Source organism: Lactuca sativa, chromosome 4 (genome assembly GCF_002870075.4).
Source record: "Lactuca sativa cultivar Salinas chromosome 4, Lsat_Salinas_v11, whole genome shotgun sequence".
Classification (NCBI taxonomy): Eukaryota; Viridiplantae; Streptophyta; class Magnoliopsida; order Asterales; family Asteraceae; genus Lactuca; species Lactuca sativa.
The window spans coordinates 154,146,102-154,162,090 of NC_056626.2; the positions used below are offsets into that span (position 1 = coordinate 154,146,102).

A 15,989-nucleotide genomic window follows, 5' to 3' on the forward strand; every position below is an offset into this window, starting at 1 on the left:
GTTCTGTAACTTCTGAGAGTTTGGAAAATAAGTCTAGTTTATTCATAAATTTTTCCAAAATTTTTAGGGATCTCTAACTTGTGTGACCAAGTCCATAATCACAGACTGGTCCGGATTGGTGTTTGAGATGATAGGCAGTTTTGTAAAAATCACCATAAATGTAGAAAAATCGTATGGAGATGTGTAAGTAGTAATTTTAAAGCTAAGAAATGGAACTACATACACCTAAAACAGTTTTGTAAAAAAAAATGTTTAAGTTGTCCAAAACAGTCCGTGAATGGGGTCCAACTTTTCTGATGAAGGCTGTTAGAAAAGTTTAGTTTTGTTCTTGTTGTTTTACTTGTATTCTCCCCCTAAAAACTTGAGAAAACATGAAAATGTGGGGGTATGAACTCACCTTGAGTGGTTTCAGTAGGTAAGTGTTGAAGAAGAGAAGTGTTCAACCCACGAACACTTGAAGAATCACTTGAAGATTCGAAGATCTAACAAGAATGTGATGATGTTTGTGTAAGCAATCTATGATTTTGAGTAAGAGGATGTGTAATAATTATAAGAAAGATGATGATACTTACTAATCGTAGGAGAAAAGACTTGGAGTATGCCTTGAAGTTCTCGAATTTGAGAGAGAAGGATGAAAGAGTTTGGAGTGTGGTTTTTGGTGAAAAAATGAGAGAATGAATGAAGTGTGAGGAGAGAGGGTGGATGTTCCAGCCCTAAGGAAGTGGGAATGGCTGAAAATAATGAGAAAGGACTCATGAAGTGACTAGGGATGGGCTGGTGGTGAATAGTGACATGGAGTGGGTATGGGAGTGGTTGCTTGTGTCATAACATAAAGGAAAGTCAACACTCCACCTTTGTACTTCACCCACTCTTTTGGATAAGGTTTTATCCTTAAAAATGTGATAATTTAATAATTATGGGTCCTTATATGTTAAAATAAAGTTTTTGGTGAAAATCTCGTGTTAAAATAATTAAAAAGGGGCCTAAAACGCGAAATTAGTCGAAAATCGGGAAGAAAGGCATTCCCAGCAAGACCTCTCGGCCCTAGGCCGAGGTTCGGTCCATGCTGGTACCGAGCCGGAAGCGAAGTGCGAACCAGAAGAAGAGGCGAGGGTGAGGGCTCGGTCAAGGGCTCAGAAGCGAGGGTTCGGTAGGTCATCAGAAGCGAAGGCTCGGTAGGTCATCAGAAGAGGAAGTGGTCAGACCCAAAATATGCCGAACGTTCGGGTTCGGGTGAGGCATGCGAGGTTCGGGCCCGAGAGGACCTTTCGGGTTCGGTTCAGCAGTCTTCGGCTCAGAAGGGTTCGGTTCCTAAGAGGGCTTTCGGGTCCTAAGAGGACTTTCGGGTCCTAAGAGGGGTTTCGGCTCCTTAAGTCCGTTTTTCGCGTAGACTTCCGTTTTTGGGCTGTTTTCGCCAAATTCGAGGGTCGGGATGCCCCGAGTGATTATAGAAAGTAGAGAGAGATTTGAGAGAGATTCCACATACTTAGAGAGATTTGGCAGAGATTTGACATACTTGGAGAGATTTCACATACAAAGAGATATTTAGGAGAGATTTCACATTCGTAGAGAGATTTGGGAGAGATTTGACATTCTTGGAGGGATTTCTCATACAAAGAGAGATTTGGGAGAGATTTCACATTCTTAGAGAGATTTGGGAGAGATTTTACATACTTGGAGAGATTTCACATACAAAGATATATTTGGGAGAGATTTCACATTCGTAGAGAGATTTGGGAGAGATTTGACATTCTTGGAGGGATTTCTCATACAAAGAGAGATTTGGGAGAGATTTTACATTCTTTGAGAGATTTGGGAGAGATTTGACATACTTGGAGAGATTTCACATACAAAGAGATATTTGGGAGAGATTTCACATTCGTAGAGAGATTTAGGAGAGATTTGACATTCTTGGAGGGATTTTTCATACAAAGAGAGATTTGGGAGAGATTTCACATTCTTAGAGAGATTTGGGAGAGATTTGACATTCTTGGAGAGATTTCTCATACAAAGAGAGAACTGGGAGAGATTTCACATACTTAGAGGGATTTGGGAGAGATTTGACATTCTTGGAGAGATTTCTCATAAAAAGAGAGATCTGGGAGAGATTTCACATACTTAGAGGGATTTGGGAGAGATTTTCGGTAAGAAGAGATAGAGTGAAAACGATTGAGAGCGGTTTTGTGTGTGATGAATGTGAGTGTCCGGCTTCGCAGTGCAAGGTCCGTAAACCCCATTAAGCCTTGTTTAAGGATCTTGCATACTCCCGATAAGTATGTAACATTGTTTTATCGGTTTGGCTCTCCACGTACCACCGTTTTAGGTTAAGGAGATCTAGATGTACGCACTTTTCGATTTATGATCTCTCATTAGAATAGAGAGTTGTTTAGAAATTACATAACGTAAACTCTAGTACCTACGGGCAAATTGAGCTGACCGGTTTGACTTGTTGACTTTAGTTGACTTTGACTTGACCGAAAATTGACGGTTGTCACATGAGAAGAAGTGGAAGCCTTGAAGAAGAAGGAGTTGGAGTCTAAGCTTCTAAATTTACCTCTCTTTTGTTTTAAGTATGTTAATGGGGTATTTTAAGGTTTGTCCCAAAAAGCTTATTAGTGGTGTAATGTCATCAAAATGGCACCTTGGGTGTTGGAACCAAGTTATGCATGAGATAAGAGCTTAATAAGTAAAGAGAATAAGTGTTTTGTGTGCTTGTGACTTCTTCAGCCATGCAAAGGCTTAAAGTCGTTAGCTTTATGGAGTAGGAGATGTTAGGAAGTCCAGATCGAAGAGACAAGGTAAGGTCTTAACGGGTTAAAACCTAGAAATTAATTTAAGCAAAACTGAGAGTATGCCCAATGTGATTCTAGTACGCCCCGCTTACTGGGCTGAGGTCCTTGATCAAATTTGTGCATGCTTGAGTATGTTGAGCGTACCAAAGGAGGTACGCCCCGCGTAACCCCTCTGTGGGCTTTTGGGCTAAGTGATGTGTTGTGCCTAGGGTTCGGGCTTCACGCAATAGAGCCTTGGATCAGAGAATCATATGTACGTGCTTTGGGCCCTTGGGTTGGGCTTGCCTTTTAGTTTGGGGTTTTGGGCCATGTGAGGACCCATTTATTAATGGGCCTTGGTGGGCCCAATGGGTTCAGACATTAATGGGCTGGTAGGTGGTCTATCTTTAGACCCAAATAGTAAGAGGTTGGACTTAGCTCCTCATTGAGATAATTGTGGGTTTGGAATAGAGTTAGAGGCCGGTGCGTGGCAGCAGTGTCTTATGTGCTTACATTGAGTATTATGTTATCCTGTTGTATGTGACATGCTATGCATTATGTCTTTGTGATTCATGCTATGCGGAGTTTATAGACCGGACCGAAGGGTCCAACGATTTATGTGGCCAGAAGGCTTAAGCAGACCGGACCGGAGGGTCCAACGAGCTTAGGACCAGAGGGTCCACAGAGTTAGGGCCAAAGGTTCCACAAAGTTAGGACCGGAGGGTCCATAGAGTTAGGACCAGAGGGTCCAGAAAGTTATGGCCTTGAGTGGCTAATATGTGTTGTATGTGGTATTTTGGGGAACTCACTAAGCTTCGTGCTTACCGTGTTATGTGTTATGTGTTTTAGGTTTTCTTGTCTGGATCACGGGACGGCACCGACTTGATTGTACACACCAGAGATAGAGTTAAGAGGATCCTGGATTAATAATGGAGTTCGGCTTTGTAATTAAATAAAAGAGATTTTTTTATAAGATATGTTAGGAAGAGTATGCATTTTAAAAATAAAAAACTATTTTAAATTCTCACGTCGTTACAAGTTGGTATTAGAGTCTTGGTTTGAGGGATTCAGATGTACCTTCGGGTGTATCTGGACTCAAACTTAGGAAATGAGGAAATTTTTCAAAATAAATGATTTTTCTAAAACGAGTAAGATTTTCTAAGGGAAAGCGGAAGGAGCAGTGTGTACAATCAGCCAGAGCCTGAACGGTGATTCCCCAAAATACCATTACTTTTGTGTTATGAAATATGTAATGAGATATTATGCATGCTAGAGATAGGCTAGGTATTTCATATTTTAGGACTAGAGTGGCATGTTTTGTGATGCCTTAGCCTAGGAGTTGTTGTTATCTGTGATGCACTTTGGAGTACGTTCTGAGTAAGAGTATCTAGTAGGAATCCTATGTAGAAAGGGATTTGGGAAGAGGAGTAATCTAGGTGAGATACCCAGATGAACATTGTGAAGCCTACCGATAGAGTAGCTAGATACCCGTGGGGGTAGAGTTGCAGAGTTCGGTGATATCTTTTGAGTATGAGTAGAGCTAGTGGAGTTATCACCTAGAGTGAGTTATATGTGTTTATTCGATGCCCGAATGCTACTTGATTCGTGCTTTGTGGAACTCCCGATGATGGGAGTCAGCTACCAAGTGAATGTGACGATATTCAGGAGGTAGATGACTGGCATCATATGGAGTTTCTCTGCAGCTGATGGTGGAGAAGTGTGAGAACCTAGGAAGAGCCTAGTACGTGACCTTAGTCAGACAAGTATGTTGACAGAGTAGAGCATTTTGCTGGGGAGTGAGCACGCGTGTTGAGATTGGCGATAAGAAGGTTGAGCAGCTACTTAGGGAATCTGGGATGGTCCGTTTAGAGAGTATGGGTAGATGTGGCAGGTAGTATGGCCCCGTACTACCGAAAGAAGAGGACCCATACTCGATTCAGGGAGTATCCAGAGGTCCTAAGTAGCAGATCGAGAGGTGATTTCATGGTTTGAGCACCATGATTTGTAGCAGATCAAGAGGTGATTTCATTGTTTGAATACCATGATTTGTAGCAGATCGAGAGGTGATGTCATGGTTCGAGTACCATGATTCGTAGCGGATTGAGAAAAGATAACATGGTTTAGGTACCATGATTCATATCAGATCGAGAGGTGGCCACATGGTTCGAGTACCATGACCCGTGGCGGTTAGTGTTACTGGTTCTACCAGTTAGTCCGTTGTGATTATCTAGGCTGAGATCAGATGTGAAACAATATGGGGCCAGAGGGCCATGATGAATGAGCATCCCTTAGAAGGGAAATCGAGTTAGCTCCGAGGGATTGTTTGTCACACCCCAAAACCAAGAACGGCGGAAACGTTCCGAGGTGGATGACGTCATGTACAGTATCACAACAGTGTAGAGTAGTAAACAAGCAACAACATCATCCATTGCATTAAAAGTAAAGTTTTAAAACATGTGTGTTCTTTCATTGTAATAAGACACCAAAATATGTAATCAAAATAAAAGACGAGTCTTGTCTGTGCTCCGTCTTCTTAAAACCTGGCCATCGTACCTGTCTACTAGTGACCTGAGAATACAAGTTATGTTGAAAGCGAGTATCAGCCTAAAGCTGGTGAATTCATAAGTATTTAAGTGTCATTGTCTTGTTTTGGAAAGCTTGTTATGAATGCCATGTAGATCTTTGAATGAAACAGTTGATATAAGTATGAAAACCCTAGAAAATCCCATATTTCCTACTAGTATGAAATGTAGTCTTCTACCAAGACCCGAATGTTTTGCTATAACAATGATGGTTTTTCCTTCTTTTTGACTATTACAAACAATACTTAGTCTAACTCATCATTTATGTGAATGTATCACAAAATAAATTAATAGGAAAAATATAATCATGTAAGTGTTATCCTTTTGTATTAGGATTAACACGACATTGCAACTAGCAAAATGTATAACCTTTGAACATCCGTAGATTGCTCAATTTTCCTCTGTAACTGGCAGCAGGTTTAAGGAATGGTTAGTCCCATAAAGGTACTCCTAATATAAGTATTAACCGTAGGCATCCGTAGATGTTCATTTACCTCTGTAGCGAACAGTAGGCCAAAGGAATGGTTAGTCCCGTAAAGGTACCCCTAATATAAGTAATAACCGTAGGCATCCGTAGATGTTCATTTACCACTGTTGCTAACAGGTGGGTTCCGGAATGGTTAGTCCCGTCTAGACATCCCGTTGAACTAGGATAGGTAGGACAATTTACACATAATGTACTAGTAAATCATCCTAGTGAATCTAAGTACAAGTATCCATGTAAGTGCATACAAATAAATGTATATATGTAAATGTATTCATGTAAGCGTATCGATGTAGACGTATTCATGTAACATGTAATGTATAGTATAGACTGATGAATGAACTAACTCTGGTGTAATTCCTTGTAATAGGAATAATGTTTTGTATCTCCTAACTATCCCTATAATAGTTAACTGAAAGGTAATTGATTGTCCAAACAGGTTTATACACCCTTGCTACACAAGAGTGTGGGAAACTGAATGAAGGATGAAAACTATAACATCAATACATATATAAGAACATAAGTGTATAGATATAGTTTTGTTCAAGAAGGTAAAAATGGTTTTGTAAGACATCTAAGAGTTTGAACAATAATTAACAATGAATTGATGTCATTTTAATAAACATTTCAAACGTAATACTTTTGCTACCAAGGTATTTTTAAGATAGAAAACCATTTCATGCATCACATTTTGAAGTATATGAAATATGCTGGATGAAAACACAGTTATAAATACATATGATTGATTTAATAACATGTTGTTTTCTACTTGTATCCCCCCCCCCATTAAAGCATTTAAAATCATTTAAAACATTGATTAAGAGGTATGAAGTCACCTGAAGATGGTGGTTTGGATGAACTGAACGGTGTAGGATTATTAGGTGTCAAGTGAGGACTTGTACACACACTATGATCCTAAAGAACATATAATCACACATATATGCACCCAATTAGTCTTAAACTACTAATTGAAAATGTTAAGACATCCTAAAACATGATAAACACTTTATATAAGTGTTATAAGCCCTAAGGATTGCATCTAAGTTATTGTAGGAAAAGGCTAGTGGGTTTAGGGTTCCAAAGGACCCCATACATGAGTTTACTCTCCAATAAACCTCACACAAGGAGTTTACAGTCGTAAACCCTTGAGTTTACGGCCGTAAGATCCTAGGCCTTATGTCATTTGGTGTTTTGGAGTTCTAACTAATCCCTAGAAGCATTCCTACTTGATGGAATAATCCTTGGAAGGGTTTAGGGCTTAAATACACTCCCTTGAGGAGTTTACGGCCCCAAGGCCATTTCCTTTTGGGTTTACTGCCGTAAACCTATATGGAAAGGGTATTTTTATATCTTCAAGTCCCATGCTCAACTAGGATAGGTTTTTAGACATTTATGTAAGGCTAATGAAGGCCTTAGGCACACTTTGGTACCCTTCTTTGATGTTCACGGCCCAAGGGCCATAACCATTAGAGATTACGGTCGTAATCTCTCTTTGGGATGGTTTTTTGATGATTTAAGGTCCTTAAATTAACTAGGAGTAAATCAAGGTAATTTTCCAAGGCTTTAGGAGTGATTAAGGCACCTTTTGGCCCTTGAGTTTGGAGTTCACGGTCCAAGAACTTCTTGGGCCGTGAACACCTTACTCTTGGTGTTCATGGGTGATTTCTATTCCTATATACACTAACATACAAGCCTAGCATAGTTTCATTGCTTAAGGAAAGGACTAGGTATCATTTTGCCCCTTAAAGAAGGGTTCACGGTCCAAGAGCTTCATGGGCCGTGAACTCTTAAATCATGTTATTTTGTTATGAATTATAGGTTAATAAGAACATAATATGCTATATAATACAACTAGAGAGAGGTACTCATGATTTGGGATGAAAACCCGAAGATCCGTGAGAGAGAAAATGGCTTTTCTCTAGTCAGAAATGTAACTAATGAATAAATATGGCTCAGAATCCTATATATAGTCCTGGGATTTTTGGCAGAAAATATTTTATTCACAAAATGAACTCTAATATCATAGGGTTTTAGAATAACAGAGTTGCACAAAACCCTAGTGCATCCACTCTCCTGATATCTCCTTAAGTATAAACCTGAAATACTCAAACTTAAACTGAAAAGTCTGAAAATTTATAGCGACTGTTCTGACTTCTATTGAAGTGCTATTGGTTGTACAAAATAGAATTTTGGGTTGTCACATTGTTGGTGAGATTCCAATTGGAGTCGCAAGACTCAGGGATGAGGAGAGATGGTGCATATGGGAGAATACGGTCTGGGCTGAGCAACCAGCCGATGGTGGAGATGTTATTTTCTGTGACCTGAGCGGTGCTATTTCTGTTCCTGTGGGAAACATGAGAGGTATTGAGATTTTCGGTTTCCAAGGTTGGGGGCAAGCCCTGTGGGGTAGCTTTGGTTACGATCTTTCATCAAAGTATTTGGATAGTATGTCTACCGAGAAGTGATGTTAGAGCGTGAGCAGGTTGTCAGCATGGACAGAGATGGTTAAGGACAAAGGTACGCTCTATTTGAGCATAGTAGGGCATGTATTAGCAACAACGACAGGCGACCGAGAAGAGGATATTGGGGCGGTGGCTCTTATTGTCTATGATATGTATCGAGTGTGGTAATGAGGACTCCACTCTTACTATAATCCACGTGATGGAAGGTTGGTTGAAGAGTCGAGGATGAGGAATATGTTAGTTCGTTATTTTCAGATTGCGAGTCAGGGTTACAACTGGATAGTTGAGATGTCCGGTAGTGGGATGGTACGAGATTATGAATGACTAGAGGTAGTCAGGATGAGAAGTTTCATCGGATTTCATCAGAGATTCAGGGTAGTTGGGATTGCTTGACCTCCATCAGGAGCTCATCGAGCACTGTGTATCCCCTTCCTAGAGTAGGTGTGATATTATTGGTAAAAGCAGTCTGTGGGTTAGATTGTTGGCAGACCAATTGGTGATGGTTCGAATCCTGAGTGGGGGAATACCGGGTACTTCTGAGGAGATCATAGACTTGTTCAAGAGCGGTTAGAGAACTGGATTGGGAGGCCTACAGTGCGGATTCCTGAGACCAGGGTTATTGTTGGTCAAGGAGGGGTGCAGAGTGAGATAGTGCATGTGGTACGTGTTTGAGAAAGGATGAGTGTCTCCACAACAAGTGGCCGTTGGTCGGAGACCTTGTGGTGGTTAGGAATCCTTCAAGGTTAAAATGGTGAATTCGAGGTGGTTGGCTTGTAAGGTTAGTTTGGCGGTTGAGAGTTTCTGGTTCAGAGTATAGGCTATTATATACAGTATGGGAAGGAAAGAAGTTGATTGGGCAACCGACTTCAGGGTGGTTATGATTATTCTTGCATGAGTTTTGGGCAATAGAGGAGGAAGTTTCGGATTGTCATCTTCGTGTTTTGAGTCGTTGGCAATTTCTCTGTGTTTTAATTTGGGAGATGGAGTATTCTAGGGTATCCAAGTTTAATGTCCTAAATCTCGGATTATTTTGAGTTTTGAGCTTGAGATGCCAAGTGGTGTATCGAGTGTCTATGGTTTCGGTGGGGGCCCTTCAGCTAATTGACATCAAATGGATTTATTTGAGAATGTGAATTGCAGCGAGAAAAAGAGGTTTTGTCACGACGGTGGTCGTCCGAAGTAGTGTTGCTTAGCTTGGATGGGTGTGTGTGTACCTATCTATGCGGGGCCGCAAAGCATAAGTTAATGATCGTAGTGTGATGTCATCCTGAGGATGAGATTGTGAAATGGTAAGAGTAAGTGCGGTAAGACTGCGAGGAGCTGCGGTTTCAATGAGTAAGTGCAGAAAGGTTGTGGTGATGCTACGGGGAGCTGTAGTACTCACTATTCAGTGAGAGGTTGTGGTGATGCTACGGGGAGCCGTAGTACTAACTATTCAGTGAGAGGTTGTGGTGATGCTACGTGGAGCCGTAGTACTTACTATCAGTGAGAGGTTATGGTGATGCTACGGCGAGCCGTAGTACTCACTATTCAATGAGAGCTTGTCGTGATACTGTGGGGAGCCATAGTACCCACTGGCCAACAAGAGAATTTTGTGATGAAGTACTCTCTTATCAGAGCTTGACGAAGAAGAGTTTTGAGGCTCGGGTAGCCCAAATATTTGAGTTGTGGAAGCCTGGTGGTTGAACCAGGGATGAGACTGGGTCTCCATGATTGTCGGAAGTCATTATATTTTGATTTGAGTGGTGGTTTTCGTGACCAAAGGGAAGTGGATCAGTGTGGTACGCGTGGGTTGCGGGTCATAGGTCACGAATTGAGTGTTTGTTGGGATGAGTGGTTCCAATTTTGTGCTAGACCAGACTCTCGAGTTGAGTTTGATTCTAGTAATGTATTGAGTAGGTGGAATGAGATTCCGGATTCAGAGATGGATTCCATATTGAGCGGTATTGTTTATCATCAGATGTCTTAGACCTGTATAGGTCAGTACTCGGGTACGGGAAGTACCGCGAGATGCATGGAACTATGAGCAGTGAACGACATAGGTTGGGGCTGAGTCAACCTTTAGTTGGGAGTGTAGCATTCGCTTAGGGTAAGGCGAACTTCATGACTTGTATGTCACAAGGAGCCAAGGTAGTTATTGTGAGAAGGGAACCATTGAGACGGTTGAGATAATGCAATGGACCTTAGGGGTTCAACGGTTGGGTCGAGACCTGACACACAATGTTAAAAAGGGGTATGTGAAGTGGAGCTGAGGCTTACGGTTATTTTTATGTTTGAGGACACTTCTGAGCAAGCATGATTATTCTCTTGTGTCTGAGGGCAGAGTGTTGAGAATTCACTATTTGGACGGGTTAGTATAGCAGTTCAGTGAATGAGCACTGGTGGGATGTGAACCTTTCCGTTCCTTGGGGCGTGATCCAGATTGTTTGGTACATTGGTATGAGTGATCGATAACCGATTGTTGAATTTTGTTGTGTGAAAACAGTGGAGCAGTGAGTTATCAGGGTTTGAGGTTCAAGGGGCGACTATCATGATGATACCATGAGTGGGCGGTTTGGCGGCGGGCCAGGCGGCTTCAGTTTCCGAATTTGGGAATGTCAAAAAGGGGTATCTTGGTGGCAGAGGGTCCAATTTTGGTTCTGGATTTGGGAGTTCCTATTTGGACTCAGGCATCCATGGAAAGATAGTGGTGGGATATGAGGTCCTTTTTATTAGTGCTTCTTGGGTTTTTGGTTTCAATCTAAGTGTTGATAAGAAGCGATTTTAAAGGCGAAATCTAATTAAGTGGGGGAGAATTGTAACATCCTAATTCGAATTGTCCATGATTAGGGTTCGTGGGCCACGAGCCGAGCATGAGGAAGTCTCGGGTTCTGGCGAGTTATTGGAATCGTAAGGCATCTCATCACCTTCCCGTAGGTATGAGGATCTTTGGAATCGGATTTATATCCAAGAAGCTATGGAAGTTTGAAGTTCTGGCAAGATGAGTCCCTAAAGAGGAGAAGTGTGGCGGTGAAGTACGTTGGGCATACGTATGCATACGCTTAGCGTACAAATGCGTGTGCTCCTTAAGCAAGAGCCACCTAGTATGCTAGGCGTACTAGGCACAGAAGGAAAACCCTAATATTTTAAGTGACCCTATATAAAGAATGAGATGGCCTTATTCCTGGCCACCTTTCTCAAAGAGCAAACCCTCCAAAACCTTAGTCATGCATTCTTGGAGCTTGTATGTGTATTTAAGAGCTTTTGAGAGTTTTGTGTGCTCTTGAGGAGAAGTGGAAGCCTTGAAGAAGAAGGATTTGGAGTCCAAGCTTCTAGATATGAGCATATCTGAGATGGGAGCTTCTTTTTAAGGTATAAAGCTTCAAACTTTACCTCTCTTTTGTTTAAGTATGTTAATGGGGTATTTTAGGGTTTTTCCCAAAAAGGTGGAGACTTGATGAAATCCTGAACTCCAGAGACTAAGACCCTCCCCTTTTGAGCTTATTAGTGGTGTAATGTCATATAAAAATGTGACCTTGGGTGTTGGAACCAAGTTATTCATGAGATAAGAGCTTAATGGGTGAAGAGAATAAGTGTTTTGTGTGGTTGTGACATCTTCAGCCATGCAAAGGCTTAAAGTCGTTAGCTTTGTGAAGTAGGTGATGTTAGGAAGTCCAGATCCAAGAGATGAGTTAAGGTCTTAACAGGTTAAGACCCAGAAATTAATTTAAGCAAAACTGAGAGTATGCCCAGCGTAATTCTAGTACGCCCCACGTACTGGGCTGAGGTCCTCGATCAGATTTGTGCATGCTTGAGTACGTTGAGCGTACCAAAGGAGGTACGCCCCGCATAACCCCTTTATGGGCTTTTGGGCAAAGTGATGTGGTGGGCCTTGAGTGTTGGGCCTGGGGTTCGACCTTCAGGCAATAGAGCCTTGGATTAGAGAATCATATGTATGTGCTTTGGGCCCTTGGGTTGGGCTTGCCTTTTAGTTTGGGGTTATGGGCCATGTGAGGGCCCATTTATTATTGGGCCTTGGTGGACCCAATGGGTTCAGGGCATTAATGGGCTGGTAGGTGGTCTATCTTTAGACCCAAATAGTGAGAGGTTGGACTTAGCTCCTAATTGAGATAATTGTGGGCTTGGCACAGAGTTAGAGGCCGGTGTGTGGCAGCAGTGTTTATAGGAGTTGTTGTTCATCCGAGGTGAGTCTTCTCACTATGCTTTACCTTGAGTGGTAGTTATGTGTGACCGAAAGGTCTTATGTGCTTACATTGAGTATTATGTTATCCTATTGTATGTGACATGCTATGCATTATGTCTTTGTGATTTATGCTATGCGGAGTTTATAGGCCGGACCGAAGGGTCCAACGATTTATGAGGTCGGAAGGCTTAAGCAGACCGGACCGGAGGGTCCACCGAGCTTAGGACCAGAGAGTCCACAGAGTTAGAGCCAGAGGGTCCACATAGTTAGGACCGGAGGGTCCATAGAGTTTGGACCAGAGGGTCCACAAAGTTATAGCCTTGAGTGGCTAATATGTGTTGTATGTGGTATTTTGGGGAACTCACTAAGCTTCGTGCTTACCGTGTTATGTGTTATGTGTTATGCGTTTCAGGTTTTCTTGTATGGATCGCGGGACGACACAGGCTTGATTGTACACACTAGGGAAAGAGTTAAGAGGATCCTGAATTAATAATGGAGTTGTGCTTTGTAATTAAATAAAAGAGATTTTTTTATAAGATATGTTATGAAGAGTATGCACTTTAAAAATGAAAAATTGTTTTAAATTTTCACGTCGTTACATGAAGAACCGACATCGATTCGTGAAACATTTCCTGACGAGCATCTATTCCTTCGTTGCTGATATAGTGAACTACTTGGTCTCCACAGAACTCCCTTCAGATCTCACTCAATCCCAAAAAGATAAAATTAAGAAGGAGGAGAAAAGATATGTCTGGGACAAGCCATATTTATGGAAACACTGTGATAATCAGGTGACTAGAAGATGTGTGCCTCAAGATGAAGTTAACTCAATTCTGAATTTCTTCCATTAAGAAGCTTGTGGAGGGCATTATGGTCCACAACGAACCGCACGCAAGGTTTTGGACAACGGTCTTTATTGGCCTCATATTTTTTGTGACTCTTTTCTATTTTGCAAAACTTGTGAAAGGTACCAAATGACTGGATCTTTGACATCTCGTAATTAACTGCCACTTACTCCAATCTAGGTATGTGAAATCTTTGACGTTTGGGGTATAGATTTTATGGGTCCATTTCTGCCATCTTTTGGGTTTGTGTACATCTTAGTTGATGTGGATAACGTGTCCAAATGGGTCGAGGCAAAAGATAGACGAACAGACAATGCTAAGGTTGTAGTTGATTTTGTCAAGAAAAATATATTTGCAAGATTTGGGACACCAAAAGCCATTATTAGTGATCGGGGCACGCATTTCTGCAACCGCACCCTCGAAGCAGTCCTCAAGAAATATGGTGTCACACATCGGGTATCCACAACATATCACTCGCAAACCAACGGGCAGGCTGATGCTTCAAACAAACAGATCAAGGGCATTATAGAGAAAACCATCATTCCGGTCAAGAAAGATTGGAGTATTCGATTGGATGATGCGTTATGGGCTCACCGGACATCATACAAAACTTATATCGGTATGTCACCATATAGAATTGTTTTTGGCAAACCTTGTTGATTACCGGTTAAATTAGAGCATCGAGCATATTGGGCTGTCAAAAAGTTGAACATGAGTATGGATGAAGCTGGTAAGAAAAGAAAATTGGATATTCAAGAGTTAGAAGAAATCTGGAACAAAGTTTACGAGAACGAAGCAATCTATAAGGGGAAGATGAAAGCGTTTCACGACAAGATGATCTCGCGAAAGGTATTCACTACAGGTCAAAAGGTACTCTTATATCACTCTTGTTTCAAACTTATTTCTGGTAAATTGAGGTCTCGTTGGGTGGGACCTTTTGTTGTTACTAACGTGTTTGATCATGGTGCTATAGAAATTAAGAGTGAACAAATAGGAAAGATTTTTAAGGTAAATGGTCATCGTCACAAACCATTTTACGAAGGGTTTCAAGTTACAAATGAAGAAGTGGAGGTAGTCGAGGTCCCAACTTACCGCAATTGAGGAAACCAAGTAACAATGTCGAGCCACCGATAGTAAAAACGGGCAGCTTACCGGGAGGCAACCCGGGCATTTGTTTGATTTCATTTTATTTTGCAACTTCCTTTTAATTTTAGTGTGTTTTTAGCTACTTAGTTCGTTCCTTTTTAACTTAATCATGTTTTTAAAATAAAAAGGAACAGAGAAAATTTGAAAAAAGTTGAAAAATACAATTTTGGTGGAACCAGCAACCGCAAGCCTAGTCTTTGCAATCGCAGGTTATGCATTTTGGGGTCGCAGAACATCATCGAGGTTTTTTGGATCATTTTTTATGAATAAAGGAAACCTGCGATCGCAGGTCCAGTACATGCGATCGCATGTGTTGATTTTATTATGCCTGCCACATATTTGAACGTTAAATGATCGATTGTTGCATTTTTCTCATAACCTGCGATCTCAGGTTATATACTTGCGATCGCATGTATCAGGTTTTTAACACCTTACCGTTACCTACCTCGATAATAGCCCAACGATCTTTTTTTTTATAAAAACCTGCGATCGCAGGTTCTCCCTTTGTGGTCGCAGGTTACATTTTTGCTATAGATATGGGTCGCATGCCTCATTTGTAACCACCACACTTCAAAAATTCTCTTTGAATTCCACTACATTTCGAGTTTTTTCGCCAACAACCACCCAAATTGCTTGTTTTTCATCCAAATCAAGCAAATAAGGTATCAATCTCTCCTGTTTTACTCCTACAACATCTTTACGGTAACGTAATCATATTTTCACTGTTGAAATTCTCTAAAAACCTCATTTTATTCATTTGAAATTTGAATTTTTGTGAGTTTCTTTTTTAGATCTACGCTCTGTTAGCAATTCGCAGGCCACGAAAAGTTAAAACGTTTGCTCACAACGTAATTCAGAAGAGATTCATCCGAACAAAATTTCAAAAATCAAAAATTTTTCAGGCATGAAAAATATACTGCCGCTCAGCGCACAGTCACGTATTTTCGTTCTGAAACTGAATTTTTGTTTTTTGTTATATATTTGTGCGGGTTTGCGTATTCGCTTGGGAGTAGTTAGAAATAATTATTTTTTCTTGATTATTTTTTTACATGAAAATTGTGCCTACCTTAGCCTACTTTTGACTTGAAAAATGCCCCGTAGACCCTGCCGTTCATGCAGACAGGTTGATGCCCTAGACCCGTTATACACTGTCCAGGTGGACAATGTCACAGTGGATTTAGGTTCAAAGGCCGCACTCGACTGTTACCAGCGACTTCTCGACTGCGAGATTTTGCCACGAGTCTGGGCCCCTAACTACACATTAATGCAGGAACTTTCATATTTATGATGGTGTTCATGCCCATTTTGCCAATATTGGCTGGGAGCGCCTTTTATTTGTGGATTTTGCCACCTGTCCCCTATTGACCCAAGAGTTTTTAGCTATGCTGAGTGAGGTCAATAATGAGGGAAACTTTGCTTTTCGCATTTTTAGCACCCCTCACTGATGTGTGTGAACTCAACTAGTTTTAAACCTACTTTTAATTATAAAATTAACACACAAAGGCGGTGGACTTGT

The 15,989-nt window shown here is 41.2% G+C and overlaps 1 protein-coding gene across 1 annotated transcript; it reads left to right on the forward strand.

The window, feature by feature from the left end:
- Positions 1–13,543: 13,543 nt before the first annotated feature.
- LOC122197489 (uncharacterized) lies at positions 13,544–14,428 on the forward strand. Its single transcript, XM_042901658.1, has 2 exons — positions 13,544–13,946; positions 14,004–14,428. Exons 1-2 carry the CDS (start codon positions 13,544–13,546, stop codon positions 14,426–14,428), a joined length of 828 nt encoding a protein of 275 aa, XP_042757592.1.
- The last annotated feature ends 1,561 nt before the right edge of the window (positions 14,429–15,989 follow it).